Source organism: Labeo rohita, chromosome 14 (genome assembly GCF_022985175.1).
Source record: "Labeo rohita strain BAU-BD-2019 chromosome 14, IGBB_LRoh.1.0, whole genome shotgun sequence".
Taxonomy (NCBI): Eukaryota; Metazoa; Chordata; class Actinopteri; order Cypriniformes; family Cyprinidae; genus Labeo; species Labeo rohita.
Window position 1 is genome coordinate 14071886 of NC_066882.1, and position 24587 is coordinate 14096472.

The 24587-nt window shown below is 38.9% G+C and overlaps 1 protein-coding gene across 6 annotated transcripts in view; it reads right to left on the minus strand.

Moving 5' to 3' along the window:
* drp2 (dystrophin related protein 2) overlaps positions 1-24587 on the minus strand; it is a 178700-nt gene that overhangs the window by 68870 nt on the left and 85243 nt on the right. For 5 of the 6 annotated variants that reach the window (XM_051127562.1, XM_051127561.1, XM_051127560.1 and 2 more), the window contains 2 exons: positions 17046-17214; positions 4080-4236 (listed from right to left, as the gene is read on the minus strand). In XM_051127562.1, coding sequence (XP_050983519.1) covers positions 4080-4236; positions 17046-17214 — 326 coding nt within the window. Of the gene's footprint in view, positions 1-4079; positions 4237-17045; positions 17215-24353; positions 24480-24587 lie in introns of those variants that run through there. The other variant, XM_051127564.1, reaches the window with a different exon arrangement.

The following is a 24587-nucleotide window of genomic DNA, read 5'->3' on the forward strand; positions in this document are numbered from 1 at the left end:
ATCAAGAGGTCTCCTGAGGGGTCTTCGTGGAAAGCATGCCCTCCTGCCAATGCCTTGCTATTTGAAATAACCGAGGCCTGAAAATGTTTTCATTCCACTCACTGTGAAACTTTAATAGCAGCTAAACTTCATACTCAAGAGGTCTGCCTTTGGCTGAACGAACAAAAATAAAGACTTAAGATCACTGATGTATTAATTATACATTTGTAGGAAAATCCGCAAGAAATGGATGTCTCTGTCTGGTGATGTCTTTGTTGTTTTTTCAAGTAAGTACTTTTAATTAATGATGGTGTCTACTTAGCGTTCAAAAACTGGGGAATTGATTATAATTTCAGTCTAGTCTAGTATTAGGGCAAGCTTCAACATACAGTTTTTATGGCAAACCACATGCCCAATAAATTCAAATCTGTCAACAAACTCAGAAAAAATTAGCACAGGGGAAGACAGAAAGAGTCTGATATTAAAACACAGAGAAAGAAATCCACTTATGATCAATAATTTAAATTTCTTAAAACGTTGTAATTCTCCACAGAGCAGCATATGTGATTTCACTCTCTGCTTTTGTCAGAAAGGTTTTAGGGCGATGTGGCACATTGGGAACGCGAACGTTGTATATTCCAGCAGTGAACTGAAGGAAAAGAGAACAGTTTGTGACAGACGGAATGATGGGGGTGCACACACATGCATATGTTTATCTACCTATTACATAAAGAGCAAAAAGCGAGCAATAAGGGAGAAATAAGCAAGAGCCAAGAAATGGACAGTGAGATAGGGGTCTGTTAATTTGGAGGCTGATTTCACAGTGTGTCAGTCACAGAAAGACAGAGCTTGCTATCTCTCTCTCTTTCTCACTCTCTCGCTCGATCTTTTCTCTCAGTACCCCTCTTTTTCCTGCTTTATTCAGCTGACAGCACTGGAAATTGGTGCTAAGATGGAAGCAGTATCCTGCAGTAGTACAGGGCCAATTACAAGGTGTGTGTTCATCTGGGAGAGTCAGTTTGTGTTTGTGTATTGGGAGAGAAAACCATGTCTGAATGCAGAACATAATGTGTATGCACAGGAGAGTGGTAAATATTTAAGGAGATAGTTCTTTAAAAACTGACACGACACAAAATTCTGACAACCACCAGTTTCCCTTGGTTCATGTGAGTTTATGATGTGTGATCTCTGAATGATTCATTGCTTTAACATGATTGTATTTCAGCTTAAATAAATATAAAACGTTAACTGACAGCATGATTTGTATTGACATTACGTTGACAGATCACCTTTGGTAACAGATTACTCTTAACTCTAATATTGAAACATGCATTTTCTGTATATCTGCTTTGAAACGATCTGTGGAAAGAGCTATAAAAATACACTGAACTGAATTGAACCGAATCACTCTTTTCAGTTAGATAACTTCAATAAATCAGGTAATTCAATTCTGAATGATTCATTCACAAATCCGATTCTCAAGTGACTCACTGACTCAATGATTTGGTTAAAATGATTAGTAGCTTACTGGAGGGTAAGAATGTCTGCAAATAATGTAACTTTTGGTATGTTTCTTTACAAAACTTCACAAAAATAAATCATAAGAACGATCTATGATTCTTTCATAGTGCGTTTATGCCAGTTTTGAAGCTTTAAAGTAGGGCTGGGTAAAAAATATTGATTTTTCGATTTTAATCAATTCTAATTTTTACACAACAATATTCTTAAATACCAAGAATTATTATTATCGATTAGTCTAGCCTGTTTTTAGTTAATAAAAGGAACACTGTAGTTGCCTCCCATCCTATAAATCACAATAATCTTTGTCACTTTTGATATGAAACAAAGGCTCAGATTTCAAATTCTGTCCATTTTATTATAATATGTAAATAATAAATGCTGTTTTGGCACTGTTTAATGTGGAATGATAGATCACTGTAGTGCCTCGAAATAAGTTCATGACATGAAATAAACATGAATGAACATCCAAAGGTACACTATGTTGCCAAAAGGATTCGCTCACCCATCCAAATAATTGGAATCAGGTGTTCCAATCACTTCCATGGCCACAGGTGTATAAAATCAAGCACCTTGGCATGCAGACTGTTTTTACAAACATCTGTGAAAGAATGGGTCGCTGGAACTGCGATAGGATGCCACCTGTGCAACAAGTCCAGTCGTGAAATTTCCTCGCTCCTAAATATTCCACAGTCAACTGTCAGCTGTATTATAAGAACGTAGAAGCGTTTGGGAACGACAGCAACTCAGCCACGAAGTGGTAGGCCACGTAAACTGACGGAGTGGGGTCAGCGGATGCTGAGGCACATAGTGCGAAGAGGTCGCCAACTTTCTGCAGAGTCAATCACTACAGAACTCCAAACTTCATGTGGCCTTCAGATTAGCTCAAGAACAGTGCGCAGAGAGCTTCATGGAATGGGTTTCCATGGCCAAGCAGCTGCATCCAAGCAATACATCACCAAGTGCAATGCAAAGCGTCGGATGCAGTGGTGTAAAGCACGCCACCACTGGACTCTAGAGCAGTGGAGACTCCACAGAGCAGCATATGTGATTTCACTCTCTGCTTTTGTCAGAAAGGTTTTAGGGCGATGTGGCACATTGGGAACGCGTTCTCTGGAGTGACGAATCGCGCTTCTCCATCTGGCAATCTGATGGACGAGTCTGGGTTTGACGGTTGCCAGGAGAACGGTACTTGTCTGACTGCATTGTGCCAGGTGTAAAGTTTGGTGGAGGGGGGATTATGGTGTGGGGTTGTTTTTCAGGAGCTGGGCTTGGCCCCTTATTTTTAGTGAAAGGAACTCTGAATGCTTCAGCATACCAAGACATTTTGGACAATTCCATGCTCCCAACTTGGTGGGAACAGTTTGGAGCTGGCCCCTTCCTCTTCCAACATGACTGTGCACCACAAAGCAAGGTCCATAAAGACATGGAGAGCCAGGCCTTCACGTCCAACATCAGTGTGTGACCTCACAAATGCGCTTCTGGAAGAATGGTCAAAAATTCCCATAAACACACTCCTAAACCTTGTGAGTTGAAGCTGTTATAGCTGCAAAGGGTGGACCGACGTCATATTGAACCCTATGGATTAGGAATGGGATGTCACTTAAGTTCATATGCGAGTCAAGGCAGGTGAGCGAATACTTTTGGCAATATAGTGTATGATAAAAGATAAAGTACAATTTACCGAAATCCATATCCTGTCTCGTAATCGTCCAATCAGTGTTTCAACCATGCAAAGACATCAATATAACAGCTTGCAAACAATGTCATATATTTAATTTATGTGTAAATAAAAAAGTTTTTATGACAGCCACTATTTAAATGTTTATATATTAAACAAATAATTGTGGAGTGGAAATATAAATTAGTAACCTTAAACAGTAATGTAGTTTCAGCTGACGCTCATGTATATTTTACAGCGTTAGTTGAGAGATTTATTTTCCTTGAGAAAATTTGATATACATCCAAAATAATCAATATTATATCAAACTGAATTTGAATCTAATCAAAAGCTTGTGAACTGAAATGTGAAATTTGTTTCAATACCCAGTCCTACTTTAAAGCTTCCACACCCATTAATTTGTACATTGTAGTCTTAAAGTGTAGGAAATAATGTTATACGTGATTGGAATGACTTGAGTAAGTCTTTTTAGGTGAACTATACCTAAACTGAAAGAAAAAAAGTGTAAACAAAAGTTGCATCTTAAGCCATTTATTGTGCATGCATTAATTGGTGCCACTATTCTCTTTGTTCTATTTTCAGTGATCCTGCAAGTCTCTTTGTGGTTTATGAATAGAGGGGGGTTCAGATTTCCAATTAACATGTTTCATTCAGGTCTACTTTTGCATCTTGATAATGGATCCAGACTCTTTTTATTAGCTTACAGGTGGGTGGGCTCGAATCTTTAATGTCATTCTGTCTGAACTCCTGCTGCCATATTGCAGTCTTAAATATTGAATTGATTCCGTTCTGTTGATAGATAACAAGATTAACCATGTTCACAAGCAAAGTCAGCAAGAGAAAAGATATGCTAATGTGAGGAAAGACAGCATGAGTAAGTGTGCATGTGTGTTAAACCAACCTGGTGGAACTCCCGCTGGTGCTGCACCGCTCCGACATCACCACCTATGGGCAGCTGCTCGGACAGCTCCTCGTCTTTAGCTGTCAGCCATTCGATGATCTCCTGCAGGGACAGCTGGAGCTTCCCGCTGTTGTCCGAAAAGGCCTCCAGCCGTACCCTGCCAACACAGCAAACGACAGCCCGCCACAGGGCACGGACCCGTGGTTAAAACTGAGACAGCACTAAGATCACACCACTGAAAACTATCCAAATCTAAAGTCTCAGGACATACTGTTACAGAACCTTGTCACCATTTCTGTATTATTATTTTTGAGGGTTTTGCTGCAGCAGATGTTTCATATGCTCTACAAAATGTCTATACTATATATATACACACATACACAGTTAAAGTCAAAAGTTTACATACACCTTCGAAAATCTGCAAAATGTCAATTGTTTGACCAAAATAAGAGGAATCACACAAAATGCATGTTATGTTTTAATTACAGAAGGTTCAAATTAAGAGCATTAAGAGCCAGGGCTGTAAATTTTTGAACAGAATGAAGATCTTTCTTATTTTGCCTAAACATCATATTGTTTTTTCAATTAGTTCTGCCATTCAGAAGCTACAGAAGATACTTACTTGTTTTCCAGAAGACAAAATAAGTTAAATTTACCCTGATCTTAAAATTCAAAAGTTTTCACCCCCTGGCCCTTAATGCATCATGTTTCCTTCTGAAGCATCAGTGAGAGTTTGAACCTTCAGTAAGAGTTGCATATGAGTCCCTCAGTTGTCCTTAGTGTGAAAATATGTCAAAATCATACAGTTACTGTTGGAAAGGGTTCAAATACACAAAAATGTTGAAAAACCAAAGAATTTGTGGTACCTGAATGATATTTTTTGAAGAACAGCGGGCAGTTGTTGTTTTTTTATTTAGTACGTATAATAACTATAATAACATGCATTTTGTATGATCCCTCTTATTTTGGTAAAATAATTAACATTTTGCAGATTCTGCAAGGTGTATGTAAACTTGACTTCAACTGTACATATAGGTGTGTATATAGGCATAGATATACACACACAAACCTAGGCATCTCCAACCTAGGCACGTCAAAAGAGTTATGCATACTGAAGAGCATAACATATCTCCATGACGTCCCAGCATGTAATGAAACAGGAAAGCACGTCTCAACCCATTGCCCTGCATTTACGTGGAGGAACTCATGGGATGAAATCTTATCTGTTTGCTGGAATCACATTTTCACAAGGCAATAAATAAAATATAAAGCGAGTCGTTTAGCCACCTGCCCACATGGACTGGAATTGTTTTAGAGACAGGATGGTTCTGTCAGCATCCCACCTGATGCTGCAGAGAATTAAGAGAGAAGAACCTGGTGTTGCAAAAACCCCCAGTGTCCCAGCATGCAGCAGACACTCACAACTGCATTATTTTTAGCCCATTATGTGGCACTCAAGAGCTCTGTCAAAGCCTAGGGAACGCAGGAAGAAAATAATAACTATGACAAAGGGATTAAAAAAACAAACAAGTGTGAAATTTTATGCTAGGGAAAACAAATCAAACTTATAAAATATACACTGTTTGCATAACTAGTGAATAATTGTAAAAATAAGCAATGCATTGCAAAGCTAATGCTAACGCAGCCAGGAGTGCATTAAGTCCATGTACCATTTAGCTCCAGGCCATTTAGGTTGGTCACACAATGGTTGTACACTTTTGCAAGACAACTGTAGGAAATTCACCTATTTGTGTCACTACAGTGTTTTTTTGTATTTGAGATCATGAATTCATTTCCTCCTTGCAGTACTTGCTGCATCCTGTCTACCTTCCATTTTAACAAGATGCTCAGCCTCTGCTGATAAAACAAGCGGCCTCACAGCATGATGCTGCTTCACTGTAGGTATGGTGTTTTTTGAGGTGTGGGCAGTGTTAGATTTGCAGCACATACACAGCTTTGAATTCTAGATAAAAAGCTTTTTGGGCTCATCTCAGCAATATTTTCCTGGTTCACCATTCTGTTTTTTTGGCTCCAGGTGTGATTGCATGGGTCTTATTGTGCTCCTTTCGTGCCATTCTCCCAAACAGGTTATAAGATGGGTTTTAATCTGCATACTTTTATGCTAATTTTGGAATGAATAAAAATGCTGGATGAAAACTCTTGCTCTATGGTAAAAGGAAGCTATGATGAAAACATTTACTACCAAGCTGGACCATTACAGCACCATATAGTGGGACACCGCCATTATTTTAACAGGTTGGATACAGAGTAAATGAGCAAATAGGCTTGACCTTTCACCTAGCCGGGCCTTTTCCAGTGACCCTAGCACGGATCTAGCCAGATCTTCAGACTGACAGCAGAAGGAACCAATTTGCTCAAACAAATTAATTCACAAATAGTTTTTTTAAAACTTAAAATCGCAATTAGAATGTGTCTCATATGAATAGTTCTCATCCAGGAGAAGTAGCAAACTTCATGATGCCACATGATGCCTTAAAATTAATAATGTTATTATATCAAAACAAATCTTAAAATGGTAGAAAGAAAGAAACAAAGAAAAAAAAAAGAAAGAAAGAGAAAGCTTTTGTTTGTAATAAGGAACACACAGTTCTGGAATCACAGCTGTGGTTAGATAATTCACCTATATCAGAACTTCTAGTTTCTGAGATTTATTTTTAAAAAATGAGTTTAAAATGTTGAGAACCACAGCCTCATATGTGCAACCTGTAAGGTTCATTCCTAGCTACTGAGCCCTAAAGACCAAATCAAAGATTTGGGGATGGTGTCGCCTAAGGATCTGGACCAGTACCCAAAAAGCAGCAGGTACAAACTCCAGCAATCCTGAAATCTATGAGCTGTCATTATTGTGCCCCTAGGTTGCTCCAGCGGGACTGTCCATGTAATACGGAGCCCCTTTGGATAAAAGCGCTTGTTAAATGACAAAGTAAAAAGACAGTGATTGCTGAGTGTACTCACAAATCGACCTCTGGTTCACACAGATTGTTTTGAGGGATGACTTTTTTCAACAGGGCTAGTTAAATGTAGCCTCCACTTAGTGATAATTGAAGCAACAGTGTCCACCGGGACATCCAAACACTAATGTGCTTGTTATTTTTAATCATTCGCAGATAGAGGCCAATTGTCAGGCAACCATGTTCCCATTAGGACAACACAGGCAGATATAGAAAACAAATGCAAACATATTTTCAATTTAATTTAAAGAATATTCTCCAAAAAACGAAGCCATAAAAAAATAATTAATTTGCAGTTTCAGTGTCACATTCTCAGTGGAAATGAAATAAATTGTTACTATATACTGGATAATTACAGAACAAGAGGAGAGGTACGGTGAAAAGAGAGAAGCCAAATAGGAAACCTGCTTCACCTGTTCGGACCTCTATTGTAGTGAAGGAGGGTAGGCTCAGCGCTCTCTATAATGATGTGTTATTAGACTCAATAAAGGCAGCCAGGCTGCAGACATTTCATTAGAGAGCCTGCGTGTTCTATAGTTGCCTGAAGGCTCCTTCATCATACAGACAAACACAAACAAGCACACACACCTCCTCCAAAGGTACACAGTGGATAAATAAGCACACACATACACAAACACAAAAGAATTGAACCCGAGGAAAATGCCACTCACCCAGCTGCTACTATCAAAGGGTCACAGCTATAGCAAGCTGTAGATTTTTGTGCTATTCATGTCAAGGATCAAAGCTCCTGTCTGTGTGAGTTTAATGAGTTCATGTAGTATTTCTACTCAGCGGTGATGGGTTCAATTTACTTAGAATAGGAAAGGGGGAGTTCTTGAAAGGGCCTTTTTTCACATGACTAGCCTTCAGCTATAACCGGCACATTGCTTTTGATACTCTATTACAGGTGCATGTGTGCTTGTTGTAGCTTTGTAAATTGAAGTATGTTACAGGTAAATTTATATCAAGCACAAGAATAAAAAGTAATTGAACGATGTTAAAGGAGAAGTTCACTTCCAGAACAAAAATGTATCCTCAAATGTTTTCCTCAAAAAACATAATTTCTTATCGACTGATGAAAGAAAGACATGAACATCTTAAATGACAAGGGGGTGAGTAAATTATATGTAAATTTTTGTTCTGTTTTTGTTTTGTTGAAGTGAACTTCTCCTTTAACAGGGCCATTGTTGCTAGCAATGCCAAAGAGTTAAAATTATCGATGGATGCAAGTGCTATAAATGCATTGGGGTATAAATGATGCATTATTTATTGCATTATTGCACAATTTAATGAAATTTTTTGAATTTAAAGATCAGGTAAATACACAAAAACGCTGGAAAACCAAAGAACTTGAGGGACCTGAAGGATTTTACTGAAGAACAGCTGGCAGAACAAACAGCTGTGGATCATTCAAGTAACAACACTGTATTAGGAATCAAATGTATGTAAAGTTTTGAACGAGGTCATTATTATATATTCAACTATTATTTTCTCATGTGGACTATATGTAAACATCTTTTATGCTAAATCTTCTTCAGGTCAATACAAAATAAAAAATAACATTTATCTATGATCCCTCTCATTTTGGTAAAATAATTAACATTTTGCAGATTCTGCAAGGTATATGTAAACTTTTGACCTGAACTGTATGAATGTAGCCAGAGAGACTTGGCACAAATATGGGCTTGTACTCATATTGTTGTGATTTCTTTCACTAAATGCACTTTTAACTTTTTTTTCACTACTTGTTAGGCCCCTTGACACATTTGACTAAATCCTGCATCCAGCACTGTGAGTACAGGGGACACATCTGCCCCTTCATGCTCGCCAGGGTATGATCTGTCCTGTGCAGTCAAGCCCCTGTGCTACTAATTCACTGATCCACAGCAAGACCGCAACACCTCACACCTGTGCCATGTTTGAGCATTGCACAGCACCTCTCTGCCTTGTTCGCCATCACAAATATAGTACATTACATCCAGTAACCCATCCTGCACAGATCGCTGGCCTTCTGAATCCCTAGACTTAGACCATCGATCATCTCATCTCTCTCTGAGGCTTTATGGGGATTCCTCCAAAAGCCACAAAATCAAACAATGCCTCTGCTGGACAAGCATCCAAATCCTGTGGGCCTTTTTACAAAAAAGGGAAAAACAAATAAAAACCCAATGGAATCAGGGGTGGGCAATATTATAGACCACCTTGCTTGGCTCCAGGTTGCAAACTCGGGTTAACAAATGGAGATTAATGGAGGTCTTTTAATGGAATGAATTGCAGCGCTGAGATGGCACATGTTGGAAGCATCTGGATCGGTTCTGTTGCGGGAGCTTGGATGGCATGTTAGCGTGGGCTGGCTGCGACTGCTAGTGAGCGTGGAACCAAACAGGTGACAGCTGTGCGCGGTGCTCTGGCAGTCTTGTAACGTGCTTGTTCGATATGAACCATCAGGCATGATGGCTAGCGTTGGGTATAGTAATCAATACCAGTAGCCAATGAGGAGATACTTTTACAATGCTCACACATGGCAGGGACAAAGCAATCCATTTTTGAGGACCATTCATGCCTTTTCAGAGCCATCTGTCCTGAATTATTTTTACAGTTATCTATTTAGCAGACATTTTAACCAAGGCGACGAGGACAAGAGAAACACAAGCAGATTCAGGTGCTTGTATCCAAAGCGGTGGATACAAGCCTGGGAATCCACAAGAGGTGGGATTTATCACATGAACCAATCACAGCCGATCATAACCAGTCATATTATGATGGAGGCATTGCCTCCTCTCACATGACTTTCCCCATTTATAATTACCCCCCACCAAACTCACTGCATTTAGAGGTCTGTTAAAACTCAATGGGCTCAGGGGAGGCGAGATACGTGGATTCCCGCTGTACTGGTGTCGCTGTTGGACAATGTTTCTGTAGAAACATGAGTTTTATACACGTTTTAATGTTATATTTATAAAGTTATATTTATATTTTGTAATATTAGCGTTGTTTTATGGTACAAGTTGCAATGGCCAGCGATAACTTAATTAAATATAGCTGCAAGCAGTGATTGCAGGGTTCAAGCTCTTCAACACATATGAAAAAAGACATTACATATTACATTGACCAAAATTATAAACGCAACACTTTTGTTTTTGCCCCCAAAGATCTAAGAATTTTTCTTTGTACACAAAAGGCCTGTTTCTCTCAAATATTGTTCACAAATCTGTCTAAATCTGCACTTTTCCTTTGCCGGGACAATCCATCTACCTCACAGGTGTAGCATATCAAGATGCTGATTAGACAGCATGATTATTACACAGGTGTGCCTTAGGCTGGCCACAATAAAAGGCCACCCTAAAATGTGCTGTATTGGAGGGGTCCGGGGGGGTCCGAAAACTATTCAGTATCTGGGATAACATACGCCTGCCCATACCATAACCCCACCGCCACCATGGGCCACTCGATTCACAACATTGACATCAGCAAACCGCTCACCCACACAACGCCATACACGCTTTCTGCCATCTGCCCTCTACAGTGAAAACCGGAATTTATCCGTGAAGAGAACACCTCTCCAAAGTGCCAGACACCATCAAATGTGAGCATTTGCCCACTCAAGTCAGTTACGACAACGAACTGTAGTAACGTCAAGATCCCGATGAGGACGACAAGCATGCAGATGATCTTCCCTAAGATGGCTTCTGACAGTTTGTGCAGAAATTCTTTGGTTATGGCAAACCGATTGTTGCAGCAGCTGTCCGGTTGGCTGGTCTCAAACGATCTTGGAGGTGCAGATGCTGGATGTGGAGTTCCTGGGCTGGTGTGGTTACACGTGGTCTGCGGTTGTGAGGCCGGTTGGATGTACTGCCAAATTCTCTGAAACGCCTTTGGAGACTGCTTAAAGTAGAGAAATGAACATTTAATTCATGGACAACAGCTCTGGTGAACATTCCTGCAGACAGCAAGCCAATTGCATGCTCCCTCAAAACTTGCGACATCTGTGGCATTGTGCTGTGTTGTGCTGCACATTTTAGAGTGGCCTTTTATTCTGGCCAGCCTAAGGCACATCTGTGCAATAATCATGCTGTCTAATCAGCATCTTGATATGCCACACCTGTGAGGTGTATGGATTATCTCGACAAAGAAGTGCTCACGAACACAGATTTAGACAGATTTGTGAACAATATTTGAGAGAAATAGACCTTTTGTGTACATAGAAGAAGTCTTAGATCTTCGAGTTCAGCTCATGAAAAATGGGGGCAAAAACATAAGTGTTGTGTTTAGAATTTTGGTCAGTGTATTTAGCAAGCCTGTAACAAACTAAACCAATGATTTCAAAAGAAATGCGAAAACCCCTAATTCTAATACTTAAAAAACTTTAGGCTGATGCAGATAGCAGTGAATAGACTAGCCACTGATATGTGCACTCTGATGACATATGCAAGATGATCAACAAACGTAGAGGCACTAACCTTACAGATTAAATCACAGTAGGACCAGATAAAACTAGATAAAACTCGCTAGTTAAAATCTGGCTATTTGGTCATGTTACATGATAACCATCAGCCAGGGGTTGCTTCACGGATCAGCAAATAACTAAACGCTAAAGATAAGAGTGATGTGCCTGGCGCCTGGTATCCTTTCTCTTTCATTTGTGTTTCCATTTCAGAAACGTTGCCTAAGGCTCTGGGCGCCATTCTCTTTGAGGCCTGTCCTCTCAACGACACAAGCCTCAAAATACAACGCTGAATGAAAAGGAGGGGTGGGATATTTGTCTGCGAGCACAGATCCTCAGACGCAATGAAGCCATTGGCTAAAAAAGGTGATGGTGCCATGGGAGAAATGAGCCTTACAATTCAGCATCGCCTGTCTCGCCTCTTTCATTACCCTACATTCTGTTTATAAGACACAGTTAAGCAAACACAATGGGCTGCTGCACAGGCCCTTACATGCATACAAATACCGCACCTGTATTATCAGCCAGTTCCATATATATCATTGTGTATGCATAAACACTCCATTGGAACGCGCTGTTGGAATATTTCATGTGAGCACTGAGACGCAAAAAGGAATACATTTCCTCCAAGAGAGCTTTAGATATGCATCCCGCGCAGACATTTGCATATTCATATATTCACTAACATCCAATAAAGCCCAGCTTAAAGCATAAACTATCTGTGGGAGACATGTGTACATAAGTTTTTAAGGCCAGATCAGGGCAGGTCTCAGGTGGGACTAAGCAGACATTTGACTTTAACAAGACTTGTCAGGAAAGCCACAAGTCTGAGTTACCTCACTGTATGAGTAAAAGAGAGCTAAACTGTAGGAACATGAGACTATGTCTGATGGCCTACCGTATCATTAGCTTCCCCGAAACTTGTGCCAAGTCAGGGATGATGAGTGCCGCCTAAGTGCCTGGCAGCCTCTCCCAGTGAAAATTTGATTCAGCCTTACTACAATTTCTCAGTTCTCTAAGGGACCCCATGCTGTTGGTTGTTTATGTCAATGCATGATTATTATTTCCTCAAAGAGTGCCTGAGCAGAGAATGCAACTGTATCAGCAGTGCATTGTGTCTACCCAGCAAAAGAGAGCGATCCGCTCAGCCCCACGCTGATAGATGAGCACGCCGGACAAGCTTTATTTGATTTAATCCCTACAAACATAGCCGGGTAGACTTGTAGTTAATAATTCATGCGCTTCGAAATCCCTTTTGACTCATTCGTTCATTAGGGTGTCTGAATTGTGGGTTTATTTGCAAAGCCTAGCAAGAAACTCAAAACACCACAGTGTACCTCTCACAAAAATGTCCTTTTTTTTGTTGCTCTTCATCTCTGGTCCCATGTCATGACGCAAATGATGTGGGTTCCTACAAATGTATGAGGACTGAACAACTGTCTGGTACAAACACAAATATGTGCATTTCAGCAAAGTTAGAAAAGGCTGTGTTTACAGCTGGCTGCAACACATTTCGAAAGTTCCTCATTATGAGTAGACTATGTCAGAATATGAGCTGAGCTCAAAATAATCCTGCTGAAAAGACCAGCACCAATTTCTGTAGTGGACCAGGCTGGTTCCATTTAAAAAAAAAAATACATTAACCATTGCATGCAATTTTCTGCCACCATGGACAAACAACCCACTAAAAGACAGCAGTCCTGCACATTGATCACAACACTGTTGCCAAATCTACAACTAAAACATAAAACAATCTGTTTAGACCGATTCACATATAAATTAACATATGACAATGTATAATTAAAACAATTATGATTTTTTTATTTTTTTTATTGATGAAATTATTTCTATTCACTTAGTATTCTTCTTTTATTTATATTTTATCTACAATTATTTAATTACATCTATGCAGCCTCTAAAAAGTCTGTAAATGCACTTTTGGAAGAATTGTATTAAATTTATTAAAGTTTGTCATATCTATTGAAATGATTAGGGGTGGGCAATATGACCAAAATCTTATATGTGACCCTGGACCACAAAACCAGTCTTAAGTAGTACGGGTGTATTTGTAGCAATAGCCAAAAATACACTGTATGAGTCAAAATTATAGATTTTTCTTTTATGCCAAAAAGCATTAGGATAGTAAGTAAAGATCATGTTCCATTAAGATATTTTGTAAAATTTCTACCATAAATATATCAAAATTAATTTTTGATTATTAATATGCATTCCTACGAACTTCATTGGATAGCTTTAAAGGCGATTTTGTCAGTTTTCTGATTTATTTTTTTTTTTTTGCACCCTCAGATTCCAGATTTTCAAATAGTTGAATCTCATCCAAATATTATCCTATCCTAACAAACCATATATCAATAGAAAGTTTATTTATTCAGCTTTTGTTCAGATGATGTATAAATCCTAATATCCAAAAATTGACCCTTATGACTTTTTTTGTGGTGCAGGGTCACACGTCATGATATGAGTAATTTTATTTCACGGTAAAGATATATATCATATATAGTTATATTTTGCTTTAAATAAGGTCTTTTTGAAATCAATTTTTTTTTTTTTACCACAGAAATTTCAAATGTTTTGTCAATATCACTAATATAAAAAACTAATACTAGCCTAAAAAAAAGTCAGCATTCAGCAAAAAAATGAGAATAAGAAACTAATTACAAGCAATAGGCCAAGGAGCTACAATACTACACATACATTGTATAATGTAATGAAATGTGCAAAAACATTGCATATTCTTTCCTGTGTAAATTTAAAAAAATTATATTTCTTCTTACTAAAGTTACAAAAGTGATTTAGTTAAGAGCAGCAGGAGATTTTCTCTCTTATGCTGTTTGATTAACATGAATGACCAACCGCAGGAAGGTTAGACTGCTGTTACTTTAAGAGCTGCCCAGATCCAATACACTATTACACGTGTTTTCTGTCTCAGCTGTTTGCTTTTACTTAAAGGAGAAGTCCACTTCCAAAACAAAGATTCACATATAATGTACTCACCCCATTTTCATCCAAGATGTTCATGCCTTTCTTTCTTCAGTCGTAAAGAAATTATGTTTTTTGAGGAAAACATTTAAACATTTTTCTTCATATAATGGACTGATATGGTGCCCCAATTTTGAACTTGCGAAATGCAGTTTAATTGCGGCTTCAAACGATCCCAAATGCGGTTGATCCCAGTCAAGATAGAAGGGTCTGATCTAGCGAAACGACTGGTTATTTTCATAAACATAATACAATTTATATACTTCTTAATGTCAAACGCTTGTCTTGCCTTGCTCTGTCATCAGTTTTAAAAGGATTACTAATAAAATCTTTATGGAACCAAAATCATTAAAACTTTGAACTGTTATAAAATAACTATTTACATCCCTTCTGGGTGGTGAATCAGCAGGATTATTCTGGTGAAGCTTGCTGACCAAACAAAATCTTGCTGGTAAACATAGTTAGGTCAGGTCACCAGCACATCCGCATCCAAAACACAACAAATTGTGATAACAAGCAATGCTGGAAAGCTAAGCGGAAAGAAAACATGTCTGTCCCTTCTCATAGACTCCACCACAACAAACTGTAATAACAACTTCCAACACATTTAATGGAAAGAGTATTTTTACTTTTATACATTACTCCTTGTCATTCAAAACCTTCTTTTCTTTTGTAGAAAAAAGACAACTTTTTTGAGAAGTGTCTCACATAATAAAAACCAATGGTAACCAAATCATTCTTCTAAATATGTACTTTTACGTTCCACAGAAGAAATAAAGTCATAAAGATTTGGAACAACATGAGGGTAAGCACAGATTTTTTCATTTTTGCGAGAACAATCCCTTCAATGCTCTACAAATGACAAAAGATTCCAGCTGCCTACACAGTTAAACATCTACCTTTAATATTTTAAAGAAAACTTAAGGACATCTTACTTCCAAAACAAGCAAAAAGCCTTGACAGAATATTCCATTTCCTCTCCCTTTCGTGGACTGCACTCAAATGCACAAAGTACATTTATTACATGTCAAGTTTGACATGACAGTAGACCCATTAGCAAAAGGGTTTTTAACATTCTAATCTCCGAGCCTAAAACTCAGAGAAAGGACAGCAATTAGCATGCTGTTAGAGCTCAATCAAGCCTTTTTCTGCCTGCTGTTGAAAAGACTGGATGAGGCTTTGAGGATGGCTGAAAGGTCACCATGCTCTCCCCTGCCGTTTAGCGCTGAGCGTGGAATAGAACAGAACTGAACTGGAATGCCCTTCTTTTTATTACTTTCACCACTGCAAGCTCTGCATTTTAAACTTCATAAAAATCCGCAAATATGAATGTACATTATGTGGAATATCATCACCAAAGAATACTAGCTTTAACTTCAAAATTCAGCATGACGCATTCACAGTCGTGGCAGTTCAGACGTGTTAATTATTTACAATCTACGCAGACAAAGAGATGCTTTGAGCAGATTTAGGGATGTGGGTTTTGAGTCACACCATCAGCACCCACTCACAGCTGCGCCACCAGAGAGGTGAGAAACATCCAGGCACGTCTGCAATCATACATTCCCAGCATGCTTCTGTCCACCCATATACCCCCTCAGCCACATAGCCCCCCGGTCACAGCGCATTCACTGCCGTGTGAGTGGACCCCAATGAAGCCAAACATTCTGATGAGAATGACAAAGACGAGCTCTGTTCAGCCCCGCAAGCAAGTCTGTTTGATTTCTTTCTGTCACAGTGCCTGAGAACGAAAAAAAACAGCTAAAATTTCAAGTAAATTATTCATGTTGTGTTGCGCTGAAATGCAATCTACAAAAATCAAGCAGGGATTCAACATTAGGCATAAAACAAATAATGCCAGTTCTACAGTCATCGAAAAACACAACAGCGCTGAGACAAACGAAAACCTTGACCATAACCCAAAATATATCAATTATTTGCTTGCAAAAAAAAATCAAACATAATTTAATTCTACTAAAATGCCTTCCATTGCATTAACAGATGCCAAAGGTGAAAAAAATCAGAGGGGCATCTGTCTGTCAAAACACGGCCAGCTGAAAAAGTCAGTCACCGCAATGCTGGTGCAATATAATCCCAGAGGGTCTTCGTAGAGGCCACTTAGTATTCAATCCATTTTCATTACATGTGATGTTGTATGGATGTAGTCTTCCTTCAGGGCTGGATGATGTCAGAATACTGACAAGTGTGCTGCTACTGCTGGCCATCCTGGGATGATCTTATTACCCCGTGCCGCAGGGAAGATGTCTAAACCAATCGCAACCTGATAAATTTGTCCCCAGAGAAAAGTTAGGGTCGAGGTTGTAATTAAGAAGCTAACTATGTAAACAGAGCACCCTGAATTATATACAGGCATACATACAAATGACATGCAAAACAGCCCAAACTCAATCAACGGATTCATTAGTGCTTCTGAGACTGGGAGAATGGCAATATGTGGATCTCTAACTGGTGCCACTGAGACAAGGTTAATAATCCCCAGACGACAGTGAATATAATAGAAGGCTAAGACGAACATAAAATGTGATATACCTGATGTTGTGGGATTTGCGTTTGATCTCGTTCCAGCAGAGATTCATGTCGTTGTCAGGGTGCTTGTTCCTCTGCCCCCTGCACTGGGTGGGCAGTTCCTGCCCCTCAGGATCCACCGCCGACTGGCAGGGTACACAGTGGCATCCCGGCCACGAGGGCCGCCCTGCAGCTGCAACACACACAGTTCAGCATTTAGAGAACTTATATAATTATATTGTAGCACTCAAGTTAAACAATATGTAAGTTTTTGTCACTAGAGGGCACATATTCAAAACAAACAAAGAAACAAAGGCGTAGTTTGATTGAGTGTGGAATCTTGGGAGTTTGAAGTCTGCATCCCCACAGCCGATGCTATCTATCGGGACTTTGTTTATGGATGAGCTAATGACAAGTATGAAGCAGGGTGGGGCTAAACGTCGTGGAAGCGCCACGAGGACGCTGGAGCGACTTCTAATGAAGGATGAGCAGGACACACGGCTTATGCCACAGCCGGCCTCTTCTGCTTCTTCCGGTCATGCGTATGTAAAAAAAAAGTAGTGCTGTTTATCATACATATGAGTGTGTTGAAAGATCTGTTATAATGCCACTCTGTGTATTCATCACCTGTCTCATAATATGCATAACATATTAAAACATCTTTGGGATTTCCGGTCCGTAGAAGTACGGTCCGTTACACTAGTTTAAATTGCTTGTTTCTCTGTATTTAAACATTCTTCTAAACATTTGGGATAATGTAAGTACACGTCAGCAAAATATATAACACTGTTCTAGTGGTTTTGGGATATTTTAATCAAAAAATCTTTTAAAGAAGTGTTTAAAAACGGTCTCGACCTTGAACTTAAGTTTTTTTCATTCTACTATGAATGTTTTGTGCAAAAATTTGTTAGTTTCTAGTGAAAAATGCCACTCTAGAGCATGTTTAAATAGAAAAACAGCACTATGGAATACAGCTTATTTGTCCCGTAAGAGCGGCCATGGCCATTTATAAATTTTATGTGTCTGGCTTCCGGTCTCATCCGGGTCTAGGTATTTTTAGCTGTACAAAACAGTTTGTTTTGTCACTTGATACTGCAAATTGGTATGTCTTACCATATTATTTAAATGTATTATCTGAATTATGAAAACACTGGTTTATAGTGCAAACAGTTTTATCGTTTACCAGAGCCAATCCTTCCTATATGCAAAAATCGCAAGCGGCGTAGGGCCCCAAAACACCAGCGGGACCCCTTGCTCTCAAAGATGATTTATTCTTAGTTTCATTTTTGAAGTGGACCAGCGGTTATCAAAACATAGATGTTCATTTCTTTTTATGTAGTGTGCTGTCGGCCTTTCTATGCAAAAATCATTCAAATGAAATCATTCAAATCACGTAACGTAAATGTCTCTTGCTCCAGACTAATAAACGTGTTGAAAGCATACCGAGCCACGGAATAGACAGCTGTTTCTCAAGCACTTTCCGTGATCGCGATTCGAGACGGAGTGAACCACGTACAAATGCATTTCATTCATTAATTCAATGCACATATGGTGCAGTTGCGCCTCAGGTGTCCCGAGTTCGAATCCCGCCTCATGGACCTTTCCCGATCCCACCCCCCCTCTCTCTCTCCACTCACTTCCTGTCTCATCTCCACTGTCCTGTCAAATAAAAATGGAAATAGGCCCCAAAAAAATTACTGCACCTACATTCATCTACTCCACCCCATAACTACCACATACTACAATGAGTTTTTCTGTGTTTGTTTGCGCATTCAGGATGTCAGTCTGTTTGATGGAGATATTTACTAACTCCTTCTGCAAGTTATATTGACATGCCAGTAGGTGGTGACAAGTTCTCTTTATGAGTGAATGGCCAAATCATTTATATAACCCGATTCAATCCAAAACAACAATTCATTTAGGAACGAAATAAGTGATAAATGAGTCATTGAATCAGTCACTGAAACGATTCATTCCAGAACACTGGTTCATCCAAGAATGAACCACACTACTGTGTATTTGCTAAGTGTTGTGCATTAAATCCGCTGTGGTTGAGCTGTTTTCATTAGTGAAGCAAATTAGACAAAATAACTGTGTGTAAAATGTAAGTTAATTTATATTAATTGCTTGTTTATGGAATTGCTGTAGGCTTATAAAAGCAATATCACAGACAAAGTGGTTCCCACATCTGAACCACAGCACTGATGATATTCTGAACAACAACACTCTCAGTCTTATGATATTGATTAATTATAGCCTGCATTTTACGTTTTTACAAACAGAGAGATTAGAAGTACAGCAATGACATAAGAAGGAGAAGATGGCTCACTCAAAAAAAAAAAAAGAATGGGAAAAATTGCAACACATCAGCTAGCAGTTTTAGGAATAGAAGTCCCAATTTTCAGTTAAAAAAGCTGATTGCCTTGTTTTTTTTTTACTCTACCATCTGCGTGCACTTGAAAATACAGCAATTTAGTTCAAAACACAACACTGTTGTCAGATATGGATATATTGCCTGATATGGACGTATCATTTTGACAAATAGTTTTGGAGATTTGTTCTTTCCCAATTTAAGATAGGAGCTGCACAGTACTGGAAATGCCTACTGCCTAGAAATGATCTGCTGGGAGTGTTGCCAAGATGGTCGTTGAGTGAACAGCCTTGCCTTAAAGGGACTTTGTTAGAGGTGACACACAATTACAAGGAGAATAAGAATTGTGTTTTGGGAAGTGACCTAAGTCAGACTTGAACAACCCATCAGGCGACATATCCAACATACAAATGATTATAATCAAACAGCAATGACCCTCAATTAAAACAACAATAAAAAATGAGTAAATAAACAAAGGATGCACCTCAGGTGATCCCTGAAGGACTCAGCAGATACATACAATATGAGTAATGCCTTCAGGTCACGTAAGCTCTGTTTCTCTCAGCCAGAGCCAAGAGTGCCAGTAACGCTGCTGTTACTTAAGGCATCGCTGGAATTCAGCACACGTCCAGAGCAAAGGGACGGAGACACAATCATTCCAGCAAAAGTCTCATGATTAAGGAGCTTTCCCTCAGTCATGAAACCCCTTGTGTCTCGTTCAGTGCGGCTGTCAGACTGCCTATATGTTCCTCTCTGTGCCTTTCATTAGCCCCAGGGAGGGACTGGCCATAGGGAGCGCTGGGACTTTTCCAGACGGAGTTGGTTTGTGGTCTGCCAATGTCAATGTCAAATTATATATCAATGTCACATTATATATCAGCTATATATGCCACTTATTATCAGTCAATATTGAATATATGTTGGCTGATATTGTATATCTAAATGTGCTTGATAATTTCCTCTGCATTTGGCATCATCTAAACTCACAAGTTGATAACACTATTAAATGCAATATTTCGAAAATCTCTAATTGAATATAAATTTTTCATACTCTAAAAAGTTGATGATACAAAAGATTTCCATTTTAAAAAAATGTAAATCTGTTCTTTAAGGGAACCCCAGGTATTAAGACTCATATGGCTTAATATAACATAAATTATGTCTCTTACTGAAATATGTGGTAGGAAACTCATGAAAAACTTGCGTTATGTAAAAAATCCACATCGTTTTATACATATTTTGGACTATGGGAGACACCATTATTTTAGATAACGTGAAATGGTTTCGTTCTGTGAGCTACTGGCCCTAACTGCTGCTATTTTTACCATAACACAACTCAGAAAATAAAATACTGATACGATGCCACATTGTACAGCTTTTGGTTGCATTTTTCAGTCGAAGGGCAAAAAGAAAAGCAATGTAAGTCTCCACTGCTTTCCAAGGAGAAAAAATTTTCATCATAAATTTTGTCAATGACATATTTCACAGACGAAAATGAGATGACAACGAAGCAAAAACTTGTTTTGAATGACAAAAATCTATTGACATTTTCATTAAGGAAAAAAAATGAGACAAAAATGTTAGGGAGGGATGATTTGGGAAGAGATTCATTCAGAACAAATCTGCTGCGTGGTTAGAAGATTAGATGCGTACATTTGAACTGTATCATAGCCTATTAATCTATCCGGTGGGACATAAACTAGCATACATTTGCTGAACGTCTCATAAAACATTAAAAAATGTCAATATCTGGTAGTAAGAGAAGACGACACAAAAGAGAACTCAATTAGTTCTGGTTTTCTGAGCGCAGACACCAAAGCAGAGCCTCTAACATAGTGCACGTGTACACTTTCACGTCTCATAAACGGAGAAATATACACAAAATGATGTTGAATTGTCCGTTCTGACGAGTATTCACGTTAACACACTCGGTTACGTCTTGGGTGAACGTAAACAGTTGGGAGAATATCAGACGTGTATCAGTACATTGTATCCGTATGTTCGGTTTTAAAAGGACAGCAGCCAAATTTAGTTGCTATTGTCTGCTGCACTGATGTTAATCAAGCAACAAAAGCCACTGAAGGAGTTTTTTAGCATGCATTTCGCTCGATATCCATGGGACGTTTCCCCTTGTGGGGAAAAATCGATGATGTGGTACTTGGTTTAAGCCTACGGTTATATCCATTGCCACCTGTAAGCTCTTTCAGTAGCTGTGGTCATTGTATCAATATTTTAAATTCCGAGTTGTGTTGTGGTAAAAATAGCAATAGGTAGCGCAAGTAGCTCACAGAGTGTGACCATTTCACATCATAATGGCGCCCCCCATAGTCCAAAATATGCATAAAACCATGTGGATTTTTTAAATGACATACATCTTTCATGGGTTTTTTTACTACATATACAATTCTTAATACCCAGGGTTCCCTTTTAGAACATTCTATTCTTCAAAGAATCAGAAAATAAACAGTAAACAACAATAATTATTGAATACATAATACAGCAAGCAATAATTTGTATTGTATGAACATGTAGGACAATGAGTGATTCTACTGTGAGTTATGATAGTTGTTGTTTATTCCCATCCTATCGCTGATTAGCCCCATCATCTCACACATCATCTACAGTACCCAAGGCCTCTTCTGGGACCTCTTGCTAACTGACCATGACGTGACATACTGTCACCTAGTCAGTGCTGCATAATCTCAACCGACATCTGTGCAGAAATAAACACATCCGGCTGTCCAGGCCCATGCGGCCGTGACACACAGGCAAAACAAACAGAACCTGAGATGTGTCTCAATGAGAAATTCTGTATGCCATGTTCCCCAGAGCAGGAAGTGAATTAATGCCTTTGCACAGCTCTAATGCGTACCCTCCTCAGGCGGTTTCCCTTAATTCACTGTCATTTTTCAGTCTTTCTTGAATCTCTCTCTCTCTGTCTGTGTATTTAATCCACTGTCTCTGTGATTAATCCTAGTTGTTTATGGTTCATAAGATATCTAGATGGGGGCATCAGATACTGTTAAAACTCAAGATGATCAGAAGATAGGAAGGTAGGACCTGTGTTGAAGGGGTGGACAGTTGATTCAGTGTAGGATCCCTTTCTGTTTTGTGTTTATATGCCATTACGAGTCCCCACTCACACCCTCGCCGCTCAGTGATTTGTGTGTTTGACAAAAATTGTGCTGAATCGGCTCAAAACAAAAACAGTTGCGGAAATGAGCCTCTGGCGAGGACTTACAGAGAGGCTTTTCCACCAATCAGAGACGATTGGATGGAATGCGATCCGCTGTCCACTGCCAGGACCCTGCACCACTTCTTCTGGCCCAGGAAGCACAGGGACTGGCATGCCTACAGAAATCCTACACCTCCCACTCAAACAGGCACAAATACAGACCAATTCTCTGCAGACACGGCTCTATGGATTTCAAATGCACAGCATGAATCTATATAAGGGAGCCTGGGGCTAGTTGTCACACGGGTGAGTTGTTACAAGAGCTTTATCTCAAATATAATGTTTTCAGTCGATTATCCAGTTACATAAATGTGTTTTTTTTTTCTTGCAGTGTTGTTATATGTTGGTTTCAAACAATTAGTACCCCTTAACATCGGAATAATTATTGTAAACTTAATTCTACTTAAATTTTGTTTTGGGTAAACAATTGAAAGCAATAAAACCACTATAATAACATTATTAGCATTATCAGACAAGAATCTGAGTGAAGGTAGATTTTTAAACTGTAACAGCTTAACAGTTTAAATGTATTAATTATAAAATACGTTCAAAATAATGGTTTAATATTTTTGTATGCTGCATTTTACATTTTTGCCTTTTCAATTAATTGCCGTGTGCTTCTTAATGAGTTTACTTATGATTTAAAGGGATAGTTCACCCAAAAATGAAAATTCTGTCATTAATTACTCATGTCATTTCAAACCAGTGTTAATTTCATTGATGAATGATTTTCGTCATAATTTTCATCAACAACATTTTTTCACAGACAAAAATGAGATGATAACGAAACATAAACTCACTTCGAAAGACAAAAACTATTACGAAAATCCATTGACATTTTCGTCAACGAATAAAAAAGTCAATATCTGGGAGTAAGAGAAGAGCAGACATATGTGTAAATTTGACGACGCAAAAGAGACTTCAATTCGGTCCGGTTTTCTGAGCGCAGACACCGAAGCAGCACCTCATTTTACGTCACATGAACAGAGAAATACACACAAAATGATCGATAAAATAGTCCATGTGACATCAGTGGTTTAAAAGTAATTTTATAAAGCTACAAGAACACTTTTTGTGCACAAAGAAAACAAAAATAACAACTTTATTCAACAATTCCTTCTTTTCCATATTAGTCAACACACGTTTAGGAGAGTACAACAACGAATGCAAACGTAGTAATTACATTGCTGTCTATGCAGGGTAAGCTCTTGGATTTTATCAAAAATATCTTCTGAATATGAAAACTTACCCTTATTACCTGAATAATAAGTTCTTGTGACTTTCTCAACTTTCTCTTGTATAGCATACATTGGTTTGAACCAAGAAAAAAAGAGAGAAATACTGCAGACAGACTTCTTCATTGTATCTCCAAGTTGAGACACACAACATTCAGTACAATGTTCAAAGGTAGGTCAAAGCCAAGCCAATCTATTGACATACAATGTGCAGAACGTTTTATACTGTGACACAAAGCTTTAAGTACCTAGCTTTGCCTTCAAAGACTGACCATTTCCATGTCACTGAAATAAAACACCCAGTTTGTAGCACAAAGCTCTCTCAAATGCCTTAGAAGCATGAATGTCAGGTGATCAAAGTCTGCAAAGGAGACAGACAAGTCATGTAACATTTAAAATCCCGACCTTGATAATCTGATTCAGGCCTCGGTTCGCTGTGAAAAGCGTCTGCTCTTTGAACCTAACATCGAGAAGACAGTGATAGCTCTTACCTCAGAGTTGAGACCAGAAGCTCTTCCTCTGACACCAGTATATGTCTCTTGTTATATACACATACGGATCCTCTCCTTTGCCATCCCTAGTGGGTGAGTTAGGCTTACAGAGACGGTCTGCTGTTTATGGTCTGGAAGGAGTGCTCAAATACTGCAGAAGTCCTGCAATCAAAAGCACTATTGTCCCTCACATTCCACATCACACCAACCTGGCTTGTCCACCCACAGGGCCAG